We start from the raw sequence: 27,008 nt of genomic DNA, 5'->3' as shown, positions 1-27,008 counted from the left end.
AGCCTTTAGTTGTCTCTTAGTTAACATTTTATTCGATTCTATCAAATACGTCCACTGACTTGTTTCAGAGTAAAATTGCGGAATAATTAGGGCCAATAGATAAATCCTTCAATCACTCATCATAGCCTACCTTGAGCAAGCCTGTTTCAATAAAAAGCACATAATGTCATAATGCTGCTTGACATAGCGATGGATGTCGAAGTACTAACGCATTTCTCGGTCGCCTGGTTACGTCGCTGGACGTTGTGTTAGCGCATATTTGTTTGCTGGATAGCCTGCTGTTAACGCCCACTCTAAGTAGCCTGATGCTCATTTTGCGGAGGGGCTGCCCCATTCACAGGGTTTGTAGGCTGGAAGGCAGGCAAGACGCAGGAGCGGCCGAGCGAACACCGTCAGCGGCGTACAGTGTGTGAGCCAAATGATGGTCTCTCACTTAAAATAACAGGCCGGGTGAAAACTGCGTTATCATTGTCAGACGTTTGGACCACGGACTCCCCCCTTTTTTTTCCAGAGACCGAAACCTTCCTCCTCGAAATGGGATTTGAATGTCTTGATTGAGTACTGGAGGTCTCCTCTCTTCTCTCTCTCAGCTAGACCTGTCGCGGAAATTTACTTCCTCGTCGCCTTTGGTCCCTCACCGTTGCCGCAGACCGGCCACCGCACTCGGCTCATTTATTCTCCCAGTCCGGTCCGTAGACCATCGGCTCCAGCATCTGGAAACATTGGAACTGGTCGATCGTCGTAATACGCCAAAACGAGCCTGTGTGTGCTTTCGCTGCCTGTATAATGCCGACACATTTGCGGTTCCGGAGAAGGTCATTCCTTGGGCTTTTATTCCTTTTTTCACTGTCCACCTCCGCATTGTACTTCATCTACTCCGCCCCTGGTATCGGTAAGTAAAATTACACGGATTATTTCAATTAAAACTACACAGACGTGAGGATGGAGTGAGGTTGTTTGTATCATGGGTTGTTAGGTCATGTGTGACAGCTCGGCTTGAAAGAGTAGGGAGTGTAACCAGAGGGGCCATGCGCCGATCTGTGAGCCTCGATCCCTTCCAATAGATAATGAGACACGGCTGGATCCTGGAGCTAAATCTTTTAATATCCATGTACCTGGCCCTGATAATAACAATGCTGCTGATGAGCATTATGGCTACTGTAATCATGCTGGTGTTGGGAGGCCTAAACTATGATTAGGCTACTAGTAACGACTAGGTTGTCATACAAAATATGGCCTTTAGTTTAGGATCATATGGCGTAAAAGTCCAATTGGCCTGTGTGTAGAGTACTATTTATCAATTATCATTCTGTCTTTTATTCACTTCTGGTGGGACTAAATGTCATGCATCAATGAAATCATATAGCCTATTTGTGAAGCCTTAAACTATCCCTAAACATTTGTTTAATCTCCCATGAATCCTTCTTTTCATTAATTAATTGAGCCTATTTGTCACTTCAACCCCTCCCTCTTCTTTTTTCTGCTTCTCTTTGTCTCTCTCGTTGAATATGTGAGTGCACTTGGGTGTCATGTCAGTGTTCTTGGGTGTCTTTGGCCTCACCTCTCCTGTCTTGGAGGGCCTCTTGCTTAAGCCATGATCCACTTTTCCTATCAGCCCAGATATAGGTAGGGCTAATCATGGATGCTATTTCAGTCATTATCACCCATGTGATGTCCAAACATCATCCACTTTGTAGCTCATTAGACAGAGTTTATCCGTAAGTATTTTACTTATTGTAAAATTGGGACTTTCACCTGACTCTGTCCTTGACTCTGTGCCAAGCAGATGTGTTGTAAGTCTCCATTTAACACATTTAAGACTTTGATGCATGTGCAAATGGGCAGCATTGTAATTTTATTACTCTATTTTTGGCAACGGGAGAAGGAAATTCAAAAGGCAATAGTTTAGGCAACCCAAGGTGCAGTTGGCTACTTAGACTTTTTTCTTGGTTAAAGCTTAAGGCCCTGTTGATTGAATATCCTGTTGTGGTCGCTGAACAGCCATCCTTGGCAACGCTTGGCTTCCTCGATCTGGCGGAAATTAAAACGATCTACACCAAGAGATGGGAACAGACTATCACAGCCCAAACACAATGACAGGGTGATGTTGTAGTTTACAGAAAGTCCAAATGATTCTGATTCATACTGGGTTTTTTCCCTCTGTCCACTTCAGAGCTTCCCATGCTGTAACAGTAAAGCAGTGTTTGTGTAACACTTGTGTAGGCCTTCTTAAACATCAAAGCCCTAGCTGGTCCTTTCCAAAGTCATCAAAATAGGTATTGATCTTTTCACGCTTTTTACCTGGAGTGGACAAGTTAATCAATAATGGAATCAATTCTCATATGGAGGACACATTACTGACAGAAATAGCCTGTGTAAGCTGCAGTAACGGCGAGCAATAATTCCTCTAAATGGAAAACAAATAAACGTATAAATCGTTGCTCAAGAAGGATAAAAATAATCCGTCTTTCATATGGTCACTCTTTCCCAGCTCTGGTATTGATGGCACCAGCCTGCTTTCTGACTGAGAGCAGAACTCGGCCATATACATCCTCCTGGGTGTTGACTCTTGTGTAGGTCTGTAATGGCCACGCAGTTTTACTGAGAGTTACTTCAGCAACAGAACGAGGACCAGCAGCATCGGCCCATTAATTATAGATCTGACCAGAAGCCAGGCTGCTGCTGTTACTAAAAGCTACAGTTTAGTCCTTTACATTGGGGGCGCCTGATGGTGAAAAGAAAATTAGATGGGGATTTAAGAATGTTGCTTAAAGAAAAAGGACTTAAAAAAAAAAAAAAAAAAAAAAGGTTGTATGATTTTGATTACTGGTACGCTGATGCATGCAAGTTTTTTTTTTCTCCATTCATGTGGTCAAGTACGTGTCAATACACAGCAGCTTAGGAGACCTCATTAGAAAAAAAGGCCAGCAAATGCAACCAGTTAACAAAATCAAACCACAACACAGCATTAGCATATCAATGAACAACCATCGATGATTCTGATCTGTCTGAACAAAGCCTTAGTGTACCAGACTTTATTAAGTAGATCAACATTATTCACTTTGGCTTTGACTTTTGAAGGTAATTTTAGCATCAGACATGCAATGCTATCATGGATGTTTCAATGTGCTATTTAAAACGGTGTCAGCAACTGTGATTTTTTTCATCTGATAAACTGCAGCATTGTCTAAAAATGCTTCAATATTTCTACTGTTACTGATTCTAATACCTTATTCATTTAAAAGCAGATGAAAGCAGAAGAAATGTCAGCTCCAGCTTCAGATATGCCAGTGAATCCTTTACATCCGTTTCCATACTCTACATCATTTTAACATTATTCCAGCAATTGTGTGTGTTAATGATCGGATAGTTTTTTCCTTTTTCATTTCTTATCTTTCACCCAAGAGTTTTTCAAATCCATGACAAAATCCAGCCATTTCTATGCCACTGGGCTACGACGCACCTCATCAGATGTCGAGCTCTGACCTCTTTATTAAATATCATTGCATGGTTGAAGTGATGCTTTGAAAGTGAACAGATCGTGCTGAGAGGGATCATGAATGAGGAGACACTGAAGAGTAAGCAGAATAATTTAGTGTAAAAAAAAAAAAAGCTATTAGAAAAACAGAAAAGAATAGGAGAGGGAGGAGCAGGTGGGAATGTAGGGGAAAGGATGAAAGAGATGAGCTGTGCTCCTTTCCTTCTGCTGGTTTGCACATTGGGGAACCCATCCAGACCACCTGAGCAGGGCTTCCTATGATACCCAGGTGGCCTTTGTGCAGAATGGCCCAATTTCACAGCTTAGTCCATTTCTATGTCTCTCTCTTTCTCTTCGTGTCAGCTTCTGTTCTCCCTCTGCTTCTCTGTCTCCATGTACTCATATGCCCTGACACCCATGCCTCCTTTGTTGCCCCCGAGCATTAATGCGGGCTGGGAATGCAGTGCACAGCTGGGCCTGATTGCAGCAGTTTATTTAATTAAAACATGAGAAGATCCCTCTGGAGCAAGTACTAGAGAAGACACAGGCTCTATTTATAGGTTTGAAAGCAGATGCATGCACACACACTCACACACCTCCACATCCGGGGTGAGCAAAGAAGACAGGTGCTTCCCTTTGCCTTTGGATGCCAGGCTCAACCTCCCATCTGAGTGGCTAAGTGTGCATGTGTGAGTTTGTGTAAGGCGTGTGTTTATTTGTCGGTGTGATGTAGTTATGCATTTGAGTCTACCAGATTTACATGTAGGTGTGGCCTGCAGACAGTCATGACAGCATCTCTCAGGTTGCTTCACAGCGTGAAGCAAAGCAGGGACATAGTTAGGTAAGAACCTAGAAATCCTTTAGGGTTTTAAAGTAGCTTTGGGGTATCTCGTATGTTATCGAGCATAATAAATGTGAGCTTCGGACAGCTATAAAGAGTTGACTTAACAAAGTATTTATAATATAATATAATTGAAGTTATTACCTCTATACTGGCACTGCTTATTTACATCTTTACAGTGTTGGTTGCCTCCTCCTTAGAACTAAGGTGAGGGCGCAGACTTCCAGGAAGTATCTCTCTGAGAAGCAAATGATAGTCGACGTTGTAAACACGCCTTGTGCTCCTTGGAAATGTAGGAAATAATGGTAGATGTGCAGGTGTCCTGTCCCCAGCAAGTTAGTCTACTTCATCAACAAGTATATTGTGAATAAGTACTCCTAAACATATCACTGCTGCACAGTGCACTTTGGTCTTTGACGAATGCCTGATATCATATTCTAGTGATGTGTAAAGTTTTAAAATGACAACCACAAAACTGAAAGATCTGCTAACAAATGAAATGTTTGCCTCAATTTCAAATAATAGGACTTAACTAAGCAGACTAATTTGCAACCTGCCTGAACCACCTAACTTTGTCTTTTGACATTTAAACTAAACTGTGACTAAAGTGTCTCTTATCTGTTTTCGTAAGTAACTTAATGTGACAACTACATTTCCCAATAAAAACTTCAAAATAAGCTTGAAAAATGCTTAAGAAGGAGACACTATAATCAAGGGCACTTAATTAGTGGTTGTAAAAAAGATGTCACAGTGAGTGTATCTTGATAATGAGGTCAATGTTTACAAACTATATCTCAACTTGCAACCATTTAGCTCTCTTGTAGATTTTGCAGTTTACTGCTTGTTGACATTTAAATGTCTTGTTCACGATGTTGTGTGTTATTATTCAGGTACACTCCTTCATTGTAACCTTCTGTTTTTTTCACAAGGCAGTATATTCTGTTGATTGTTGATACAATGATGTTTTTGACATTGGAAGGTTCGGTGTTCGGTTTCTCAGCTGCTTGAATATTGCAGTGTACTTTAGAAATGCCACAAAATTCCGCACAAGGCTTTGTTTGCTCTGAGGTTGTCAACATTTGATTTGACCTCAAATCAACCCTGATTACTCACCCACTGCATACTACTCAAGGTTTTGTAGTAAGAACAAGTGTGTGTGTTTGTGTGAGTGTAGGCCTATACTGTTGGGATTTTATCAATTGAAACAATAAAAATTTATTTTCAATTTCGACTGTAATCTATCACTTTTCTTGAAAGGGGTCTTGGCGGGACACCATTGATAAAAGTCTTAGAGCAACAGTCATACACTGCCAGTATCAGCAGTTATCATTTATCTTTTTCCTCTCTATGCCCACTGCCCAGGTCTCAGTCTAACAGTCACTGTACATTGTGCAGTGTTTGCAGAAATGTTACGTTTTATCTGTTCACGACCGCTGAACTGTGATAGAACTCCCGGTCGATTCATTTCCACTGCCACTTTATACAAACGTTAACGTTAACATTGAGTGTCTGCCTTTTGCCAGAAACATTTGAATTTGAACTTGCCTTGCCTTTAGGTCACTGGTACTTGTAAAGATCAAGAAGTTACCTTGGAGCTTTTCAGGGTGCTGCATCAGAAGAAAACATGATGAGCTTTTAGCCTTGCGTTTTGAGTTTGTGGCACAACCGTTTGGGATGACTCTAACTGTGGTGAGGTGGAAGAAACATTGATTTTCACCTCCTGCGATGGAACTATTTCATAGTTCACTGTTTATATTTGATAAGTGAATAATAATTGTATCTATATTTTACACCACTGGCCAAATCATAGATTTAGTTCCACTGCCTCTTCTAAGTCTTGTAAAATTGGTTTTCTTTAATAGGCACTTACTGTAAATTGATTGCATTGTTGTTGGTAACCATAACGCCTGAATTAGCAAGAACCAGACCCTTAACCACATGCTTGGACATCTTTCTTTTTTCCTTTAGTCTTGTAATTTTAATGTGTTTTCAGATGTTGGGACAACCACAATAGCTTTGACAGTTTTAGTGGACATGCTGCTCGTGTGCTGATGCCTCTCTTTGAATGCACTTCAGCTTCTCTGGCACTCTTAAAGCCATCTATCTCCGGTTCTCAAAGCACACTGTACAGCTACCCCCACCCCACCTCTACCTAATTGATCCATCCATTTACCTCGATCCGGCCAGCCTCTTAACGCTAATTTTAAGGGACTAGGGATAGCTGGGGTGAAATAGTAACTTGGTTCCGAGCTGCCTCCCATAGACTGCATTGTGAATAACCAGGCAAGCTACATAGTGGTAAATTATGCAGCACCTCCACAATGTCTAGATATAGTTCTGACAGCTTTTTAAAACTTGAACATCACCACTTTAGTAATAATTTATAGAACACCATGCAAAATGTAAATGATGGGAAGACATAGTAACGCTGGATAGACAGAGGTTCAATCACTAGAATTCTTCTTTTTGAAGCACTTAAGGTTTAACATTTGACATTTCCAGTGCAGTTGCCATGGTTCCCTAAGGGCTTGTTCCAATCTGGGACTGACTTCTTTTTTATTGTCACGGCTACCACAGAAACATGCCAGCCTTGTTCCCATGATGACTGGAGTGACAACAAACCCCTAAGGATACATTTATTACAATCATTTGGGAACGAGCCATGGACAGTCTCTTTGTCTGGAACATCTGTACACTGAATAGGGGACTCTTACGGTAAAGTCATTACAAGTAGAAGAAATGCCTTAAGATATATTTAGATTGTTCTCCCGCTTTCTTACTGCCACAACACTCGCAACATTATTTTAATAAAATCTTCAAAACTGTTAGTTCTCTTCCTGTTTAGACCTTTTAAACTTGAGTAAACCTGCCTGCTATGGTGCTCTGTTACATCCCAGCACAGTCAAAGGACATGTGACTCTAAATACTCCATTAACAAAGGAATTTAGTTAAACATTAAGTGGGAGTTCATTGCACCTTGTGAGTCAGTCAGAGGCATCAGCAATCCTCTTAAGGCCTTCCAGTGACCGTGTGACACCATACCAGCTATCCCCAATCTGAAACTCAGCGTCTGCTGTGTGCTCCAAATATAGTTTAGTTTTGCAGACTTCCTGAAAAGGAAGCGGACTACATAACTGTTTAGATTGTGACACTGTTCAAACTTTCAAACATTCTGTTCTTTGTGAGTGTGAAAGATAATAGACACTGAGCCTTAGCGTTTAAGTATAGTTTACATTTGAAATCATGAAACATTTCTAAGATAACTAGGTCTATGTTAAGACCAACATACTGTAACTGTACGAGGACATACACGATTTGTCTCACCTTATGTCAAAATAAGCTGTCCACAGATCTATTCCGTTATGTTGTTAATGATGTCATTTGCTTTAAATCGGATATAAACCAGCATACATTTTACAAGTCCTAGTTTGTTTGCTGTACAACTTTGTAATTCTACAGTTCATTTAGCCCCACGAGGGAACGCCTCCCTTTACAAAAGATCAATGGTCTCTTGGGGAGTTACACCTATCTTTGCTTTTTTGAAATATACTATTTATTAATTGATTCAGCCTTTCCCTCTATTAACGTAGGCTGTTTGATCGACAGTAGGTTGCATAGAGTCAGTGAAGGACTTCACTGATGAAGCTGTATCAACTTCTTTTTTACCTGCTCAGTCATACTTGTTTTTTTTGTTATTTTGTTTAATGTTCTGTTAAAAAAACACAATTTTCAGTCATATTACCCCATATTGTCAACACTACTAAATCGATCACACAGTTCTGTACTGCTAATCCTCTCCCTTTCTAAAATTAAATTCATTGTTTTGGACATAAAATGATTGCCAATTGGTTCTGTATTTTGCAACAAAGCTTTTGTTTGCTGTGGTTGCCCTGCCTGTCCAATGTATGCAGACTGATTGTGAGAACTGTTTCAAAGGTGAAGAATTCCCTGATTACCAGTTTGACACCCGATGTAGTGAATTTCCGAGAAATTGCAAACAGACTTTATCTATGTAGATTTCTTGCCCATAAGACAATGCAAATTTTCTCCCAAAGCAGCTTTATTCAACAAATAAATGAAGCTTAAAAAAAAGTATCACTGCTATATAGCAAATTGTAGTGCAGACATACCACCTGCTCTGGTACATGTGCAGACATGCTGATAGTGTTAGCTATGGAGATTGAGCAACAGTAGCTCCATTGGGGGGGGGGGGGACTACTAAAAATGACCAATATATTAGTCCAGCTTAAGTTGTTACTTCTTCCTTGTACCTTGAGCCTTGGACTGCAGGTGAGTAATATACTTTTCCCTCTGTTAAATCTTCAGACTCAATGTCGGAGTGGAATCAAACACACATTATACAACCTGCCATACTACATTTTCCACATGTTTTGTTGTACTTAGAACTCAACCCCCTTAATGGAAACATGAATGTGTTTCATGAATGTTTGAAAGTCACTTTGAACTTCGATCCATCAACCTGGATTGGCGCTGTTGTTGTATCCTCCCAATGACAATATAGACTTTAAATTCAATAAGTCTGGATTCGAAGAAGCGATCCCTACACACATAGTAACTGTTGTCTAATGTCTTACACTGTTGCCTGTAAGGTGACACGTGCCCAACCCCACCTATAGTGTGGATATTTGACCACAGACAGATGGTGAGTGCAGTGGCGGGGGCGGGGGGGGGGGGCTGGAGGTGTACTAGAGGATGGATGGAGAGTTGTGACTCATTTTAGAGACAGACTGAAGGTCCTGTGTTGAGGCACTAATCATTTATGTAACCTAACCATACTGAGGAGAATCCTCTTCTTTGTTGACCTGGTCTGGGCCTCCCTTTGTTATTGAGACTGTTGCCATGGTTAAATCAGTCATGTGTTTGAGGGCGGTCAGAGTGTTACTTGTGTTGAGCTGGTGTACAGCAGGGATGATGTCAGTGAGGTACATAATCCCAACACAAATGTTGATAACAATGTCGCTGGTGGTGAAAACTGCTGATTGTAAGGATAAAGGTTGACTGCACCCTGCATTTAAAGAAAGTCAGTACTCTGTCTGAAAGTAACTCTTGGACTGACACCCATTTTGTTTTCTACACCATTTGCATGTATTGAATGTACCCCTGAAAGCGCTTTCTGCTGTAGATGTTTAAATGTAGGAATAATTGGATTTGAAGAGCAACAGAAGGACCTATGCGTGCCTATCTTTCAAGGTAGTAATGATTCAGGGATCACCTTCATGCACACAGCTGGATATTATATTACCAATGGGAATATAATAGATTATCCTGCTAATCCTTGTTAATTAAACACCTTGCCGCAGTGACTTTTGACACCAGTTTGAAGTTACTATGCTTTATTGAATGTTATACAGTGGCTGAAACGAAGTTCCACTCTACAAAGGCAAACAGTTTGTCTGTTGAAGTTAAGTCAAGTCAAGTTTATTTACAAAGCAAATTTCATACGACAGGCGCAGACTCACGTGCTTGAAAACAGAAGAATAACAAAGATGGTGTACAACAGTGACATAATGTAAGACCCTATGAGATAAGAAGGTATTACATATAAAACAAAGGCTTAAGGCAAGAACATAAGATATACAAAGTCTACATTCCAAAATAATTAAAACCTAACTAAAAGCTTGTGCAAAAAAAAAAAAAGTTTTTAGCTTGCTTTTAAAAGAACAAACTGTTGTAGCAGAGCTAGGATCATGTGGTATGGAATTCCAGAGAATAGGGCCGCAGTGACTGAAGGCACCACAGGCTGATTTAGAGTAAGTACTTGGTACAGTGAGGAGTCCTTTATTTGAAGATCTCAGGGATCTGTCCGGTGTGTATCGAGTGAGCATGTCGGTAATGTAAGGAGGGGCTGAGCCATTCAAGGATTTGACAGTTAAAAGTATTTTAAAAGCAAGTCTTTGTTTTTATAGGGAGCCAGTGAAGGGAGCTTAAAACAGCAATGTGTTCAAACGTTTTGGTTTTTGTCAGTATTCTGGCTGCAGCATTCTGGACGAGCTGGAGCTTATTTCAAGGAAAGGTTATGTGAAAACATAAACGTATACTAACAACTTGTTTAAGTAAGCCCCAGAAGATGGGTTGAAATTTAGTATAGTCTCTTATCTCTGTGTTTTTACAGTGTAAAAAGAAACAAATATGGGTGGTATGATGTCATACAGACCATTAAGTCCAGGATGAAGGTTAAGGGCTTCCCAGACACTAAATTAAAGGACGATTGTAAATTTTCAATGTGAGCTTGCTCTTTTTCAACTGGCCAATATAATGTGTTCCTGTATGATGTTGTACCTTCCTGTCAATGTTAAAGTCTCGTGCCTAATTGTTTAAATGCACTGTACTGTTTTTTTTACCTTAATTTCCTTGAGGAACACATTCAGATTTTGTCATGAAGTATTCATAAACCGGAGCCACCAAATGTTTCATTTTCTTCACGTTTTAAGTTGTAGACATTACATGCAGTTTAAAACGATGCATTCATTAATTACTGTCATCAGCTTCCTTGCAAGGTGTGTCACATGACTGATTCTGTTTGAGCAAAGCAATGCAGGATTGTAATTCAGCCCTGGTGTGGCAAGCCCGATTACCTTTTGTCTTGCAATTGTTTGAGGTGTGTACTCAAACCCCAGTTGACTGCGCAACTTCTGTAAGAAAGTTTGATACAGAAGCATTAAGTTCCTTGCAGAGAATTAGATGTGGAAAGGGCATGTGCGGTTTTTCTGCATCTTGCTCAACTGTACGAAGCTACTGTGACAGCATGGTGCACAAGCTGCCTGCTCTGGCCCATTTGTTCAGTCAACAGGAGTAACCTCCAGCTGTGAAGAGACCTCATCTTTCTGCAGGGAAGGGGGGGGGGGGGGGGGTGGTGTAGGAAAATAGAGCAAGCAGGAAAAAATAGGCGGTATGTTGTGCGTGATTGTGTATGAGTAGGAAGATCATTACATGTGTTTGTGTGCATGTGTGTACCTGTCTATGTGTGTGTGTCCTCTGTTCACCAAGCACAATGTCCCACTGCAATAACACAAGAATGTTCTGGACAGCTGCCAAATATAAAAGCAGGAGGAAATGGGCTGGCAGAGGGGAGCGGCGGGGGTAGTGCAGGAATGAATTACTGCTCACCAGTCTGGTCCTATCAGCACAGCGACAGTCTCACCTACTGTTACTCCTGACATTGAGACATGCTATGGGGCGTTGTTTGGTTTACACATGCACAAGTCATTAAGTAATCGACAGATGACACTGTGTGTACTCAAAAGTGGTGTGAGGATTCAATAGGGCTTGGGCAAGAGAAACCTTGTGGTGAGAGAAGATGCAGAGGACACATGAATGAAGAGACAGTGGAGTGAGTCCTGGGTTGATTTATTGAACTGCAGTGTGGTTGCATTTTGGCAGGAGCTGACTTAAAGGGTGATGAAAGCTGCAGTTTTTGTCTTTTGTGCGCACACATAAAAAAAATGCAGTCACACAGGCATGGAGCACAACAGTGGACAAGTTGGAGAATTTGGGGAAAAGTGTGGGGTGATAAAGGATAAAAAGATAAAAGAAACATGGAGGTATCATGTAAAAAAAAAAAAGGCTCTAAAAGAATCTAGAACTGATGGTTATTGCGCCTCACTAAAAGTTAGCCCCTGAAAGTTTTGGTTCGAAAGAGCTGTTGTTATCGGTGTCTGTCTGCTTGGTTGTGCAGCGCAGGCAGTGTACGGTTCACTTTTACCACTATACTTACTGTTATGAAGTGACTGATGTGGTTGGAAATTAGCCGAAACAGCACCTCAGAACTACATGAACCACATGAAAGTACCATAGCGCTAGTAGAAACCATTCATTGTTTATCATTACAGTTATTCAGATTCCCTTCCTCAGAAACTTTACCACTTTATTCTATTTTTCCGTCCATTCAGCTTAGTGTTCAGATCAAAAGTTATGAACCGTGATAAACTGGTATTTGTGATTTTGTAAAGGACTCAACATTGAGAGGAATAACCCACTATTTCCACCTTCAGATATTCTCTTATCCGCCCAGAAAATGACACAGGCAGCAGGAGCAGCAGAACAGAAACAAATACAAAAAAAAAGAGTGTTTATCAAAAAAAAGGAAAAAAAAAGAAGGGATTTTCTCGCAATAACTCGAGGCACATACACACAATCTGTCAGTCTCCCACTCTCCAGCTCTCACTTTCCCTCCTTTTAGATCTGTTTTCCAGTATTTGCGTGCAGCAGAGTGAAAACATGGGGTGCTGGCACCACTGTGGCATTTATGTAATTCTCATCCCCGCGTCTGGTCCCAGTGTTTTTTCTTTTTTTCTTTTTTGGCCATGGATTGGCTCGACAGACACACTGACTCAGGGGAGGGTCAACCACATGCACACATATGTGCGCCAACGCACAAACACACACACATGCACACACTTGGGACAGAGGAGCAGATGGATGGGCATAGTGACTAGTGCAAGACCAAAAAATGAGCTCAATCTAGACCTTGTGTTGTTCCTCCTGGCATGTGTGCACTGTGTCAGGGTGTGATACGTTATTTTAGGAGAAGTGCTTCCACTATACATTTTCCGTTACACAAAAGCATGTCCCATACATGTCTCTTCAACGATATCAGCTCAGCTTCCTTTCTGCAGCCAAGAGTATCGGAGTGAAAAGATCAACATCCCTGGACACTGGCGCTCCGCTGTGTTTGTCAGATAAGACAGCAGTACTGTTTTACCCCCGACTGGAGGTTAATCAATTGATTAGTGTTATTGATCAACCTGGACAGAAGAATGACTCTTTATGGAGGTTGACGCCAACAGTGTACTGTATACACTGTACTGTATATATAAGTGTTGAGAAATCAGCATAATTAGTTCCTCTCTTTTTTCTGGAAACAGAAGTTGCAGTAGTTAAAAATGAATTAGCAGTCAAATTCAAACACTGTCAGGAAGTGACTTTGGGGAAGGGGAGGGCGCTCATATACTGTCTTTTACACTGCACTGTTTTAGCCTAGTGGTTAATGGTTAGTGGTCTCTCTCTCTCCCTCTCGCTCTCTCTCCCTCTCTCTCTCTCTCTCTCTCTCTCTCTCTCTCTCTCTCTCTCTCTCTCTCTCTCTCTCTCTCTCTCTCTCTCTCTCTCTCTCTCTCTCTCTCTCTCTCTCTCTCTCTCTCTCTCTACGTTTGAGACTTTCTGGAGAATGTTATATGTTAATGACTCATCCAATGAATTTCCCTGTTGAGTCTTTATGCTCCTCCTGCCCATGTGACACACACACAGCTCAAGAGATGGCTCTCAGTTAGGCTCATCACTGTGATTTGCTCACACTCTGCATATAGCCTCCTGTCTCACACTAGCTGTCTTTTTCATCGTAACTTAAAGCAAAAGGTGAAGCGTGACGTTCTGAAATGTTTCATCTTTCTCACATTGAACCCACCAAGTCGCCAGTTTCAATGGCGCAGGTGGAATACTGGTTTTTTGTTATCCAGACAAAGGCCTCCATCTGACCCAGGAAACGTGTCTTTCAAAGTCTGTTGGCACACCACAACACATCGCGGCATCTACAAAGCTCCGTTTCCTTTTTAAATGTTAAAACTTCCTGTTATTTAATCATTTATTATTTCCCTATTTTTTGTTCCCACTCAGTAAAGGCGGCTTGAAGAAAATAAAGTATATATTTTAACCTTTTTGAAGTGCATATATTTGTAACAGTTCAAAGAAGACAAAGGAAACAGTTCTTTCTTATTCAAAGTCTTGGCTTGTTGTCACTTTGTAGAGAATGAGCTCTAACTGTTATTTGTCAGTTCAGTTCACTATCAGTACTGATCAATGATAATGGAAAAGTTGAAGAATGCGGCCCTACCTTAGATTATGTAATCTCTCTGTATCTGAAATCACACCCCATATTGTTGATGTGAAAAAGCAATGAACATAATGGAAATGTGGTTTGTGTGGGTGTGTGTGCACAACTGTAATGGTTCCTGTGTGTGTGTGTGTGTGTGTGTGTGTGTGTGTAGGTGGAGCAGTTGGAGAGCCTTGTGATGAGAAATAGCTTAAAGCATGTAGAGAGAGGGAGTCATATGTGGATATGGGAAGTCCCAAACATTTCTTCAGGATTGCTCAGACTATCTATTTGTTGATCCTGGGTTTGATCCCCTTCAAACACACACAGGAAATGATTACAGAACGTTTGCAAGTGCAAGAATGAACTTTTTTTTTTCCCGTTGTATCATAACAAAGGACTTTCTTGTCTGTTAAAATAAACACAAAGAAATTAGTTATAAGCACTCCAAGATGTTTCCCTTAGAGTTGATTTTGGAAAATCATCATTTTCTTCAAAGGTGGTTTTCTTAAAACCACAACAAGAGCAAGGAATAGCCAAAGAATGGAAACTGGGAGATGGTTCACAATGAATGAATGAATGAATGAATGAAACTAACCAGCCAAGAGGAAGTGGGAAAGGGGGAGAAGAGAGGAATGGGAATGCGAGTGATTCGGATGCTCTTAGGAAATAGACAGGAAGCCAGAGACTGTGATAAGCGCTGATGTCATTTCTTGTTGCAGCAAATGAAGAGTCCTCAGCCTGTCAAAGAGACATCTGTTCTGAGAATCTTTTTCTTTGTAGCTTTTTTTTTTATTTATTTGCCTGCTGGGGATTTTTCTTATGTTCTTTATCTGTTGTCTGTACGCCAGCCAATCTGTTTCATATTGTTGTCCTTCAGTCCAATCAAGGAACTGAGCTCCTTGAATATTATTCTTGTTCCTGGTTTGCACATAGCAAGCACTTTGGTTAATGCAGTCAAGGGGTTAACTGTCATTGTAGTTCTACACACACAGTTTGGGTGTGGTGTGGGGTGTGTGTGTGTGTGTTTGTTTGTCCGTGCGTGTGTGGAGGAAGCCTCATGATTCACTTATGACCGATTGCCATGTGACCAGATCTAGCGCCTTACTACTATTGTCCTCACTCCTCACTTTCAGCTGCAACTGCTGATGCTCATGCACATTTCTGTAAGTTAACGACCAGGAAACAGCCTCGCACAGAAGAACCATATTTGGACCACACTCTTCAGAGTGTTCTGTCATGTGCGGCGCCAACCTCCACTAATGTGCCACCCCCCCCCCCCCCCCCCATCTGTGGTTTGCTTCTGACATCTTCTTCTTCTTCATCTGGTGAACTGAGGACCAGTCGTGTTTCACTATTTAAACACGTTTTTGAATTATTTATCAAGAAAGAGTATGATTTGAATGGCGTATTTTAAAAGTTGTGGATTTTGGTTTGCCTTTGTTTTGTTTATGGGGAGAATAAAAAGCACAAGAAAGTGAGATTCTTAATAAATGTATGTAAATAGTAATATGTTTTCATCATATTCAGACACTGAGAATGGACATTTACTCTTTTTGTTCTCAACTTTTCCACTCCACTGGCTCTGTCATAACATCACATCACATCTGAGGGATTCTTCATCCGCTTATAAATAACTGATACTGAACTATCCATTAACAAAGTGAGGCCATTTAGGCAATGTATAAGCTTTGTTAGATCCAAACTGTAATGTAGAGCGAAGTTTTGGCCCAACAATCAGCTTATATTTGGTCTTCCCCAAAGAGGATGCAGCCACTTTAGTCCTCTGTGTAGATGTGTCTCTGGAGGTGTGCGCAGACTGGCCCCTGGGGAAAGCATTACACATGGCTGCTTACGTAACCTTCAGTTACCCATGACAACAGCAGTGGATGGAGGTGGGGGTTGGGGGGGTCACAAGATATGAGGAAGGTTGAAAAGGAAAGACAAATAAAGACGGAGATAAGTGACAGTGAGTAAGACTGAACATTGATGACGAAGACAGGAAGTGAAGAATTCCACCTTAAAGAGAGAGAGCAGTGGACCTGCTTGTTTTTCCCATGACCATTATTTATAGTGCTTTGTTAGATCTAGCTCCTTTTCTTCCTCTTAACTAAAAATATGAAAAGAGTCGTTTACATACCGGTGTCAAAAACTGAACTTCAAATGAAATCTTATCTGCTAGTCAAATATTTATACAAACCAGAGCCGTGCATGCCTCCGCATGAGCTCCAGGTTTATGGTTAACTGTCCTAACAATGAAGTGGATGAACAGAACCACATACGGTAAGTACATTTGGTCCAATAAAAAAAAAAAAAAAAAAAAAAAATTTGAAGTAAGTATCACTACAGAATAGGAAGATTATCTCAGAGGTCACGCATAACCAAGGCGAAAGGACGAGCGTGCTTTTTGAACATTCCTGTGTGTGTGCGTGTGCATAAGGCATTAGTGTTGTAATGGTGGAAAACAGGATGTACACTTTGTTATCTCTGTTTGGTTCCGAGTGACAAACGTACTAGCATTATTACCCTTTACCCCAAGGAAACATGTTGCCGGAAAAAAACACTTTTTTTTTTCCCCCATTCAGTTGCAACAGTGATTGATATGGATAAATATAAGGAAATGCAGAGAAAGAATTGTAGTATTTTTCCTGTATGCTAACACATGACCTGACAGTGAGTGAGTGGTATTGGCCAGGAGGCTGCTGAGTATCTGCGTGTGAGGATTGATCAGCCATAGCCTCGGGTCTTCTTGGCATCACTTACAGAGGGTCACAGGAGGTTAAAAAAAAAAAAAAAACATGCTTGCACCTTCAAATCAGATCCAATAATGGCTCAAAAGGAACACATGTGTGTTTAAAACCCTCCACTAGCAATCTATAATCTTCATCACTATCCCGTGTTAGCCGTACACATCCTCAATAGATCAATAATGTGAAATTACAGTGGTTGTTTCAGCTAATTGTGAGGGATTTAGAGCTAATGCTCTCCGTAATTGGCTGTTTACTTTCCAATAAGGTATCGGAGAGGGTCGCTAAATCATGTATAGTCAATTTAGAGTGTTACATTGGTGAAAGTGCCATTAATTCAGCTTTCACACTGACAGAATACAAATTCAGCATTCAGTGAGAAATGATTTATATGCGCCCATTGCGGCCTACTTCCTGGACGTCTTTATGCACGCGCGGGTCTGTGGGTGTCACTGATACGCAGTGGCAGGAAAAATGACCCTTTCTGCGAGTGACAGCTTGAAAGGCTGAAAGCTATGAGTGTATGTATGATGTGTCACTGTGTGAGTGTGTATGTGTGCATGCAGAAACCATCTCTTCAGGGAGAAAAAAAAACGAAACAAAAAAAAAATAAAAACAGCCTTTTAGCTCTTATCAGAGGCTTCCAGAATGGGACCGGTCACCTCCTACTGCAGGGCTATCAATGTAGAGTTAATTGCCTTTCAGTGGCAAAGCATGGTGGTGGGCTGGAGGAGAGAGAGAGAGAGAGAGAGAGAGAGAGAGTTGTGTGTACATGTTCTTCTTTATGTTTGTCGGCGTTTTCTTTTTTTTTTGTGTCTTTTTTTCATTTTGTCACAGTTACAATATGACATGATGCCTGGGTCGCATGCTGGCCTGTAAGCCTGCAATCCATCACTTTCCAGATGATTTACTTAAACGAAAGGAACAAACGGACTTGACAGGAGCTGATACAAACCACATTACACAGAGACAGCACTAGAGATGAAGAGGGATGATAGTGAGGGATGGACGGATAAATGGAAGGAGGGATGTGGGATGGAGAGAGAGAGAGAGAGAGAGAGAGAGAGAGAGAGGTGGGCTGGACTTGGCATGCAGACGGCCTTCTCTGTGAGCACTCTAGAGGACAAGGTCGTTCAAGGTCTGCTGTCATGCTTGATGGGTTACAGTAGGGGGTTCTCTGATAGGATAAGAAGCAGTGGGGGGCGGGGTCTATATGTTGGGGCCATCATGAAGTTTTGTATGCTTGAGAAGTCTTGTGATTGTGACACATTAGAAACATGCGTGTGTGTGTGTGTGTGTGTGTGTGCGTCCATCCCATGTTTATACGTCCAGTGCTAATGGCCTTATGCTGCAGCTTCCTCTGAACTCCACATCTCTCATGTCTAATTGCATTTGTCACAGTTTGTAGCCTTGAATACCTCAGCACTAAGCGTTACTCCAGTCTCTACAGTGCACGTTTGATGAGAGAGATATTGTATGCTTGCTGCTTTGTGTGCATGAAGTGTTCACATTCTCCCATCTTTTTTTTTTTTTTTTTTTACTTGAAAGCATTTGCTGACCCTTGAAAGAACTCAACTTTGACCTTTTTTTGTAAAGCGAACTAAAAAAGGCTCCAGGGGAGAAACACAGTATGCACAGTACATATGCACACTGCTGCACTTTCTGGAAGGGACATGCATAGATAATAAATCTATACATTTGGCAGGCAGGGAGAAGGAGACGCCAACATGTCAAAATATGTTGGTGCCTGCAGGACTGGTTCACACTCCAGAAGCCTCTTAGCATTTTTCCATCGTACGGCGCCCTAGAAGGCCATCAGTGTATGCGCATGTGTGTGTGTGTGTGTGTGTGTGTGTGTGAGTTGATCCACTTCTGAATGTGTGGCAGTGACATCGCACAGGAACCAGGCTATGTTCTTCCTTTTGCATTATTACTGTTATTACCCGTTGCAGATTTGCTTTGGCTGCACTCTAATATCTGTGTGTTGCAGAGGTGAAATGAGAACATTGATTTCAGTTACCGCTTAGCCACTAGTCCCTGCAAGCCATGCAGTTTGTATAAAACAAGATGAATGTGATGGAAATTGTAATACAATTACTAATGACAAATCACATCCTGTAGATTTCAAGCTCAGCAGTATCCCGCACTCCACACCGGCATGTACGCAGACACGCGTCTCTGAGCTTTCACAGACGAGTGCATGTCATGCCGGGATTGCTTTAAAACAAAATGATTGGATTAATGGAAGGTGCAGCTGGATCCAGGTTCACTGAGGAGATTCATCCAATTGGCGGCAGTGTCCAGTCACGCTGTTCCAAATAAAGGACCTTGAGTGATAAGTGATCCTGGAAGTTTTTCGAGGAGTTAGGTCTTCTCCTCTGCTTCGTGATAACACTGTGCACGTAAAGGTCTCGAGTCAACTGGGAAAACGCGGACCTTTACTTCACAGAAACATTCTCATGCAAGTGCAAAAATCAAGCCAATGCACTCATTGTGGGTAAGGTGTGCAAAAACTCGCAATTAAACCACAGCCACTCTTTTTCTACCACTAACCTCAGACCTTAAATGTTCCATTTATTAAGGTCAACCTACACTGAGTGTTACTGGCGCAAAGCTTCTCTGCTGAAGTTTTCTCACTGTCACGCAAATTCCACCAAACACTTGTACTAAGAGATTTTCCACTTGGGATGAGGAAGTTGTCAAGTCTGGTTAATGTTTGAAGGTTTGGGCTTGATTGTTTATTGTATGAGACTTACCCTATGAGTGTGAATGGTTGTTTTGCAGATATATTGTGAAATACAGGAAGAATTGATTACTGCTTCCTCATTGTGTCAGACGTCTTTGCTGTCTGATGCCCTTTAGTCTTCTGCTGTAAAAATCATGACTGGCAGCTGAGCGGCGGCTTAAAATGGTGCAGCATAATTATGGAGAACATTGCAATTATCATGCACAGAAAGCAAGAAGCATCCAATCATTTCAAATTTATCATCTCGGTTCGCGAATAAGTTTGAGTTTTACTTCTACTCCTATTGTAATGGATTAACATTCTTGCAGTTGGCTCCTATGGAATGAAAGCCCCTTGATGTGTGGTAGGAAAATCCCTTTCATTAAGTCACCAAGGCAGATAATCAGTTTGGGCCAGATCAGGTGGAAGAGTGTGCGCACACCAGAGCAGGCATTAACATGCCTATGCTTCAAGTTTATCGTTCCCGAGCATGTGTAGATAACAGTCTCCCTTTTTTGATTCATACTTGTTTCTGTCATGGGGGTATTAAGCTGCTTTTTGTTCAGTCTCACTCTCTGTATGTTCCCATCAATCTGCTGGATGAAAACACTTCTGACTTTCACAGTTTGTCCAAAGATTAAAACGCTTAACTCTTTGCCCCCCTCCCCCCCCCCCCCCCCCCCCTCCTTTTTCTTTTCTTTTTTTTTTTGTCCACAGTGAATGAGTATGTGTTCATGGTCCAAGCCAGAGGGATCCAGATCAGAGAGAACGTGAAGAACATTGGGGCTCAAGTTCTGGAGCAGGTGGTGAGAGGGGCTTACAACATCAATGACACAGGTAAAAACACGAACACAAAGGTGTTTTCCGAGCAAACAGCGTGGGCCAGGGTTAAGCAAAGAAAGTGCAAAAGAAAGAGCTGATGTAGTTCAGTGTGTTCCAGTCTGACTCAGATCTGTATTCAGTGCTAAGTTTCGACAGCAGGGAAGGGGTGAGAAGATTAAACGCATTAAAACAATAGATCACAAAGCCAGGCTCATGCTGATACTTTGTGTGTGTTTGATTCAGATTATTCGTATGACTTGAACGTAAGCGAGAGCGATGCTCCTCCCACCATATACCTCCCTATGGACTTCACCTACCTCCCTTCTCAGGTTTGCCCTGAGAGGATGCCCTCCATGAGTGAGTACCCTAATTTGTGTTCAAGTTTGTTTGTGACTTGAACCGAGTCAGTGATTTTGATACATTACAGAAAGTGACCTAGTTTGACCGTTAAAAACTGAAAACTGTACTTATGTTTAATGTTTGATTTAATATTGGCTTCGGAAGTTGTTTGATCGATGACGCATGAGGTGTTTTGACACAGCACATCGTTATTAAACAATGTATTATGCGGATTACTTGACAGTTACCAGACAGGCATTGTTCTTCTTTCCTTTCCTTCCTCTTTTTTTGCATAATACTTTTTTTTTTTTTTTTACAGCAGTTTGTTCTTCTGCAAATTTGGTTGTCCTTTTTTATGGCTAAGTCTGTCTTTTCCACACACAGAGGGCAGATTGGAGGTGAATATGAGCGAGGTGTCTTTGGAGGAGGTAGAGAGATCCTTGTTGGAGGGAGAGCCTAGCATGGCCTCAGGGGGCTACTGGAAGCCAAAAGACTGTTTACCTCGCTGGAAGGTAGGTGTGGATGTGACAGTGTGGGGAAGACAGTTCACTGAGAAGCAAACCGATCCTTCCATTCAGAGGTCTCCGGATGTTTGAGTAGAAAAAAATGATTGAAGAGAACGTGGAGAAATAGCTTCAACCAAAGTATTCAACTCTTTATGTTACACAAAAAGATGAGAACATTAAAAGATACAGTATGTGACGAGCAACACATTGAGTTGTAAAAGAAAAACTTAGATAAGATCGGACTCACCAACCGTTTGCCACAAGACTAAAATCCCACCTCAACTCCACCTCTTTGCCACCTGTGAGGATGACTGGAAGTTAGTTTGAGAAAGCATTTCCAGTATACTGACCGCCATTACTCATGAGTGATATCACTGGGACTTTGCCCTTGTTTTATACGGGCTGTGATATTAACGGCAACATTAATGACTAACTTTATTTTAATAGCAGACACTATCTTAAAACATGTTCCCTTAAAACATCCTCCTACCTCAGTCGACGCGTTCTGTAAATATAACTAAAATAAATGGAATTAAGTGGAAATGTCAATATACGTAAAATTTTGATTTTATAGGGGAGCGCTTATAGCCTTGCGGTAATGTTGCTCGCCCAATGTACGTCAAATCTCGCCACAACCCTTTGCTGCATATCATTTCCTGCTGAGAAATCACATTTCCTGTCTCTCTTTGTTATATGAAGTAAAGGCAAAAAGGCCCAAAGACATAACTTAGATTATGATTGAAGTTTTTTTTCTATGTTTAACATTTGATAATTTTTTATTTGACGGTTCCTGACTAAAGATTCCCAAAGCTCAATTATTGTATAATGTAAAGTAATGTGATTTGTTGGAGCAGGAAAATATTGACAGTGATTTCAGATGATTATTTAAGGATTTAAGCTCCACAGCTGATGTCTCTAAACATCAGAAAATGCTAAAATGAATACTCACATATGATGTGAAGTGTTTTGTGGTGAGACAATCCCTTTTAAAAGTTACAATAAGGCACAAATATCTGGATCAGGTTTAAACATTTTGCAGCGTTCATGTTTGTACCTCACACATACTGTTCTTACAATGTGCATGCTTTCCCACTACTTCCTGCTTACTTAGTCACTCACAATGCAAATCAGGACAATGAGATTGCTGCTGCATGTGTCCCACATATAACGCACACATTGTACACATTCAGTCAGTCATCCCTAAATATCCATTTCTGTTCATTTAGCAGAACATTTCAGTCTCGATCTACCCCTCTCTCTTGACTTTATAGTCCCTTGTTTTATTTATTTTTTTGTTCCTGGTTAACTGAGCAATCTTCCCTGCCATCTGCCTGCCTATCTGTCTCATCACATACGTGCCCTGAGGGACTGTGTATCTCCTGACAATCATAGTTCTATCGCTCTTATTTACAGCAGTCAATCTCTTATCTGCTTTGATCGTGTCTCTCACTCTCTTAACCACTTATTGTTTCCTCTTACTATTGCTTTTTGTTCTTTCCTGTGACAGTTTGCTTTTTGCCCAGCTTCAAAAGAAACTGTCATAGCAACCAAAAGACCTATGGGGTGGAAATGAACACCTCTCACAGACGTTTAGAGCCTCAGTGCCTCTTTGATTGATGCGTGCCACATCTCATTGTGGAAATTTCATTTTTTTTAGGACCTGACACTTGTTTGTCATGGTTTTTGTACAAGGTGAGATTTAAAAAAAAAAAAAAAAATTTGCTGCCTTCCCCCAGACTAACCCATTTACCTGCTGCTGAGAAGTAGCACCTCTTCGAAACATTACTTTTGTACAAATTGTCCAGTTTATTTTAAGTTATCAAGTTGCTCTGTGTCCCCATGCATTGACAAGCTTTCCCTTTTATATACTGTTCTCCATTTTATTTTGTGTCCCTTAGGTGGCAATCTTAGTCCCCTTCAGGAACCGACATGAACATTTACCTATTCTACTAAGACATCTGGTACCAGTGCTGCAGAAGCAGAGACTCCAGTTTGCCTTTTATGTCATAGAGCAGGTATGAACACAAATAGTCACTGTCAGATTGTTTTTCTTGGCTGAAACATATAACCTACAAAAATAGGTTAAACGTATCTCTTTATATTTCTTAGAGTGGCACTGAACCATTTAATAGAGCCATGTTGTTCAACGTGGGATACAAGGAGGCCATGAGGATCTGGACTGGGGACTGTCTGATCTTCCACGACGTGGGACCATCTTATGGAGAACGACAGAAACTACTACGCTGCACAGGCATGCCTCGACACTTTGCCGTCAAACTCGACAAATACTCCTACATGTGAGTCCTGGTTTCGTCCTCATGGGTGTCATGCAGTAAACGTAATCCTTAGTGAATATGAATTTAATAAATGTAATCGTCTCCCGCTGAAGGCTTCCATATAACGAGTTCTTTGGCGGAGTCAGTGGCCTCATGGTGAAGCAGTTCAAAAAGATTAATGGATTTCCTAATGCTTTCTGGGGCTGGGGAGGAGAGGACGATGACCTCTGGAACAGGTGAGGTGAACACACGAGCACACACCAAGCACACATGAAAACAGCACGAGGTGGAGGGTAATGTTGACATGAGGTGTGCTCAAGAGATGGGCTAGGCTAGTTTTGAGCACAGCAGGCTTTTATAATAGCTCTCAGGCTTTTTGTTTTTTTTGCATTCTTTTGCCCTTGTCACACAGTGATGTTGTCCCTCCTGCAGCCTACACAGCTCTCAGGCAGCTGTGCACACAGACAATTTTGACTGATTGGTTGTGTGTTTTTTTTATTAATGTTTGTAATCTCTTTTGTTTGCATTTAACTGTGAAACCTTCCCCTCTTGTACATATGTATCTTGCAGCACACAAAGTAAACATAATTACACGACTTCCAGAGCGATGACTATTATACTTCTTTTGAAAATATGACAATAAAAGACGACACAGTGCTTGCTCTGCCATGTCTGTGTACTTTATAGATTAACGTCTATTAAATGTTTGTTTAGGGTGCAGTTCGCCAACTACACAGTAAGCCGACCGCACGGAGATCAGGGACGCTATATGTCAATCCCACATCACCACCGCGGGGAGGTCCAGTTCCTCGGAAGGTTAGTGTATCTATGCATTAAGCACAAACACACACACACGCTATGTTCAGAAGTTGGAGGCTAATAATTGAAATAAGGCTGAGGCTCATGTGGTGTAAGCGGGTCACATGAAAAGCCAGAACAGTGACTTTGAGAGAATTTGAACTCTCTTAAAGACTTTGCATGTGATAGGCTCGTATGCTTCAAGGCTAAATTCCAATCATTCCCCCTCCTGGTTACTTAGAAAGACCCAAAGAATCAATGGTTCTTTGATTTTCTAAAGGAGATACTCGGCAGACAGAAGTACCACCCCCTCTCGCCCCAAATAGATTTCTAACTGTGTTATGATTCATGTAGTCTATTAAGGCTTACAACACTGCAGTGATCTGCTAAATAGTCATTTCCATGGAAATAAATTTGCAACTGCCCCTTTCTTTCAGACACTCTAAATGTCAGCCAACTTTCCTGTCTAGCATCAATGTGTAGGAAGTTAAAACCTGTTCAACTACTTGTCTCTTTCTTTATTAATGCTCCGGTGTCACTCCATGTAACTTGTCTAACCTGAATATTATACTTCCTTTCTTCTTCTGCTTACTGGTGTGTTTTTGCCCTTGCAGGTATAGTCTATTACGCCACTCGAAGGAGAGACAGAAAGTGGATGGTCTTAACAACCTGAACTACTCCCCCCTAGTGTCCAGGAGGCCTCTTTACACCAACATCACAGTCAGCTTGAGCAGAAAGCTTGCACCCGTAGCTGACTACTGATGCAGGCACAGCTGGACTGCAAAAACACCTGGGAATCAAAGTCCTCTGGGACATCAGCCATATCTCACCAGTTGCAGCACTGCTTAGGACTTTTAAGTTGATTGATTATTTGCTTTCTTTCTTTTGTTTGTATGCAAAAAAAAAAAAGAAAAGGAGACTCAAAAAAGTTTGTTGGATAAAACAAATTAAGGATAAATGCTGCACTTGCTTGTGCCACAGTCCATCATCCTCTCATCTGGGCTTCTCTGGTCTGCAGTCTCCACCTGCCTTTTGCACCATTTTGGCCTTCAGCATCCATTCATTCATTCATGTTCTTATCCAGTCAACGATTGGCGCAGCTCAATACTAGTGTGCTTGTTTATTTAAATAAGCCATGATATACATGCACATTAGCACGCATGCACACATAAGGCTGGACTTGCATGTGCTGACATGGTCCCTGAGGCTTTGATTTTTTTTTTTGATTTTTTTTTTTTTTCCTTTGCTCTTGGACTTCTACTTTTAGCAAATGCAGTAAACCTGTGAAAACATTTCGCATGTGCACACTACCACACAGCAACTATAATAGAATGGACTCTTGCAGCTGGTTCTGCAATAGGTATGCCAAATCTACAAGTGAAGAGAGCGAGAGAAAATGCTATAAAAAAGGAGTGCACGTTTTCAATTGTGTGTACTGTATGTGAAATCCTTTAGAGAATATTAATACCTTATCATCTCTTATCTTATCAACTCTGTTTTGTCCTGTGAACATACCATTCAAAGACTGTGATGTTTGTGTTTGCATAGTCACATTTGAAGTTCTGACTGCCTTCAAGTGGCTGTACGTTGGAGAGCAATGCTCATCCTGTAAGCAATAAGCTGTAATATCTGACAGCAGAACTTAGACCTGACTGCCTCACTCCACAGATGTAATAGCACGGGTGCTAGCATACCCTCTTCGGACTTTTGAGAAGGAGTGACTGCATATGCAAACTTCACACTCAACACACCTTTGCCTAAGCAAACATGCCACTCGTTTTGGAACCTGTGTGTGTGTCTGTGTGAGCATCTGTGTATACAAGTGACGGAGAGCTATGCAAATGGCCTGTATGTATCCTTTTGTCAGTGCAAAGGTCTCCAGGAGACATTTCCCTTTGAAACTGTGACAGACTGACTTGAGACCTCACTCTCTGTGTGTGTGAGTAGGGCCAGGGAAAGAAAAGCATTGCTGTTTTATTTTTAGATCCCACATTATTTACTCACCTTCATTTTTATGGAGGAGGAAGCGGAGGAAGAGAATACTTGATTGCCCTCACTGTCACTGGTGTTTACAGAAGCTTTTGCTTTGTTATTTTTCAGATTGTGTAGTATTTGCAATATAGCTAGCCAGTCATGCTCCACTGTGGGCGCTGGGAAAACTGTATATCTAAAACAACCAATCTGTGGCTGCCTTTATTTTTTTAAATGACTTTTCTTTTATAGCTAGACCTCGATAGGGAAAAAGCTGATCTGAATGCAAATCTAACCAACACATCATTGACCACTGATTTGCTATGTTATGTTATTTGCCAGAAATTTTCCTCGCGTCAATACAGCTTTAGAGCAGTAAGGCCTAAGCAGATGTTTTGATGGATGGAATTCAGCAAAACACTGTGTATTCACAAAGACTTTCACTACACTCAAAATGTCCCTCTTCTGATTGAGTTTTGAGTAAAAAATATCCAAAACATAAACATTTCCTTTTCGACGAGAAAAAAAAAAAAAAGAATACACAGACACTTTCTCCTCTCTGTCTGTCCTTTGGTCATGCAGCTACTTCATTTCTCACAGATCGCCTTGTATGCATTTTTTAACATGTATGTTTGGGGAGGATAACATGAGTAGTTGACTAACTGTTGTGTTCCCACTC

General features: G+C 41.2%; 1 protein-coding gene across 1 annotated transcript; it reads left to right on the top strand.

Moving 5' to 3' along the window:
- The first annotated feature begins 241 nt into the window (after positions 1-241).
- b4galt5 (UDP-Gal:betaGlcNAc beta 1,4- galactosyltransferase, polypeptide 5) lies at positions 242-26,867 on the top strand. Its single transcript, XM_079358995.1, is given in 11 exon segments — positions 242-892; positions 20,335-20,454; positions 20,683-20,796; positions 21,163-21,290; positions 23,183-23,299; positions 23,394-23,492; positions 23,494-23,524; positions 23,527-23,581; positions 23,674-23,796; positions 24,275-24,376; positions 24,973-26,867. Coding segments are annotated over 11 exon segments (1,143 nt in total). The 5' UTR covers positions 242-786; the 3' UTR covers positions 25,121-26,867.
- The last annotated feature ends 141 nt before the right edge of the window (positions 26,868-27,008 follow it).

Source organism: Symphodus melops (genome assembly GCF_947650265.1).
Source record: "Symphodus melops genome assembly, chromosome: 13".
NCBI classification, from domain to species: Eukaryota; Metazoa; Chordata; class Actinopteri; order Labriformes; family Labridae; genus Symphodus; species Symphodus melops.
The sequence above is the reverse complement of the archived record's forward strand: the minus strand, read 5'-3'. Positions and strand labels throughout refer to the sequence as shown.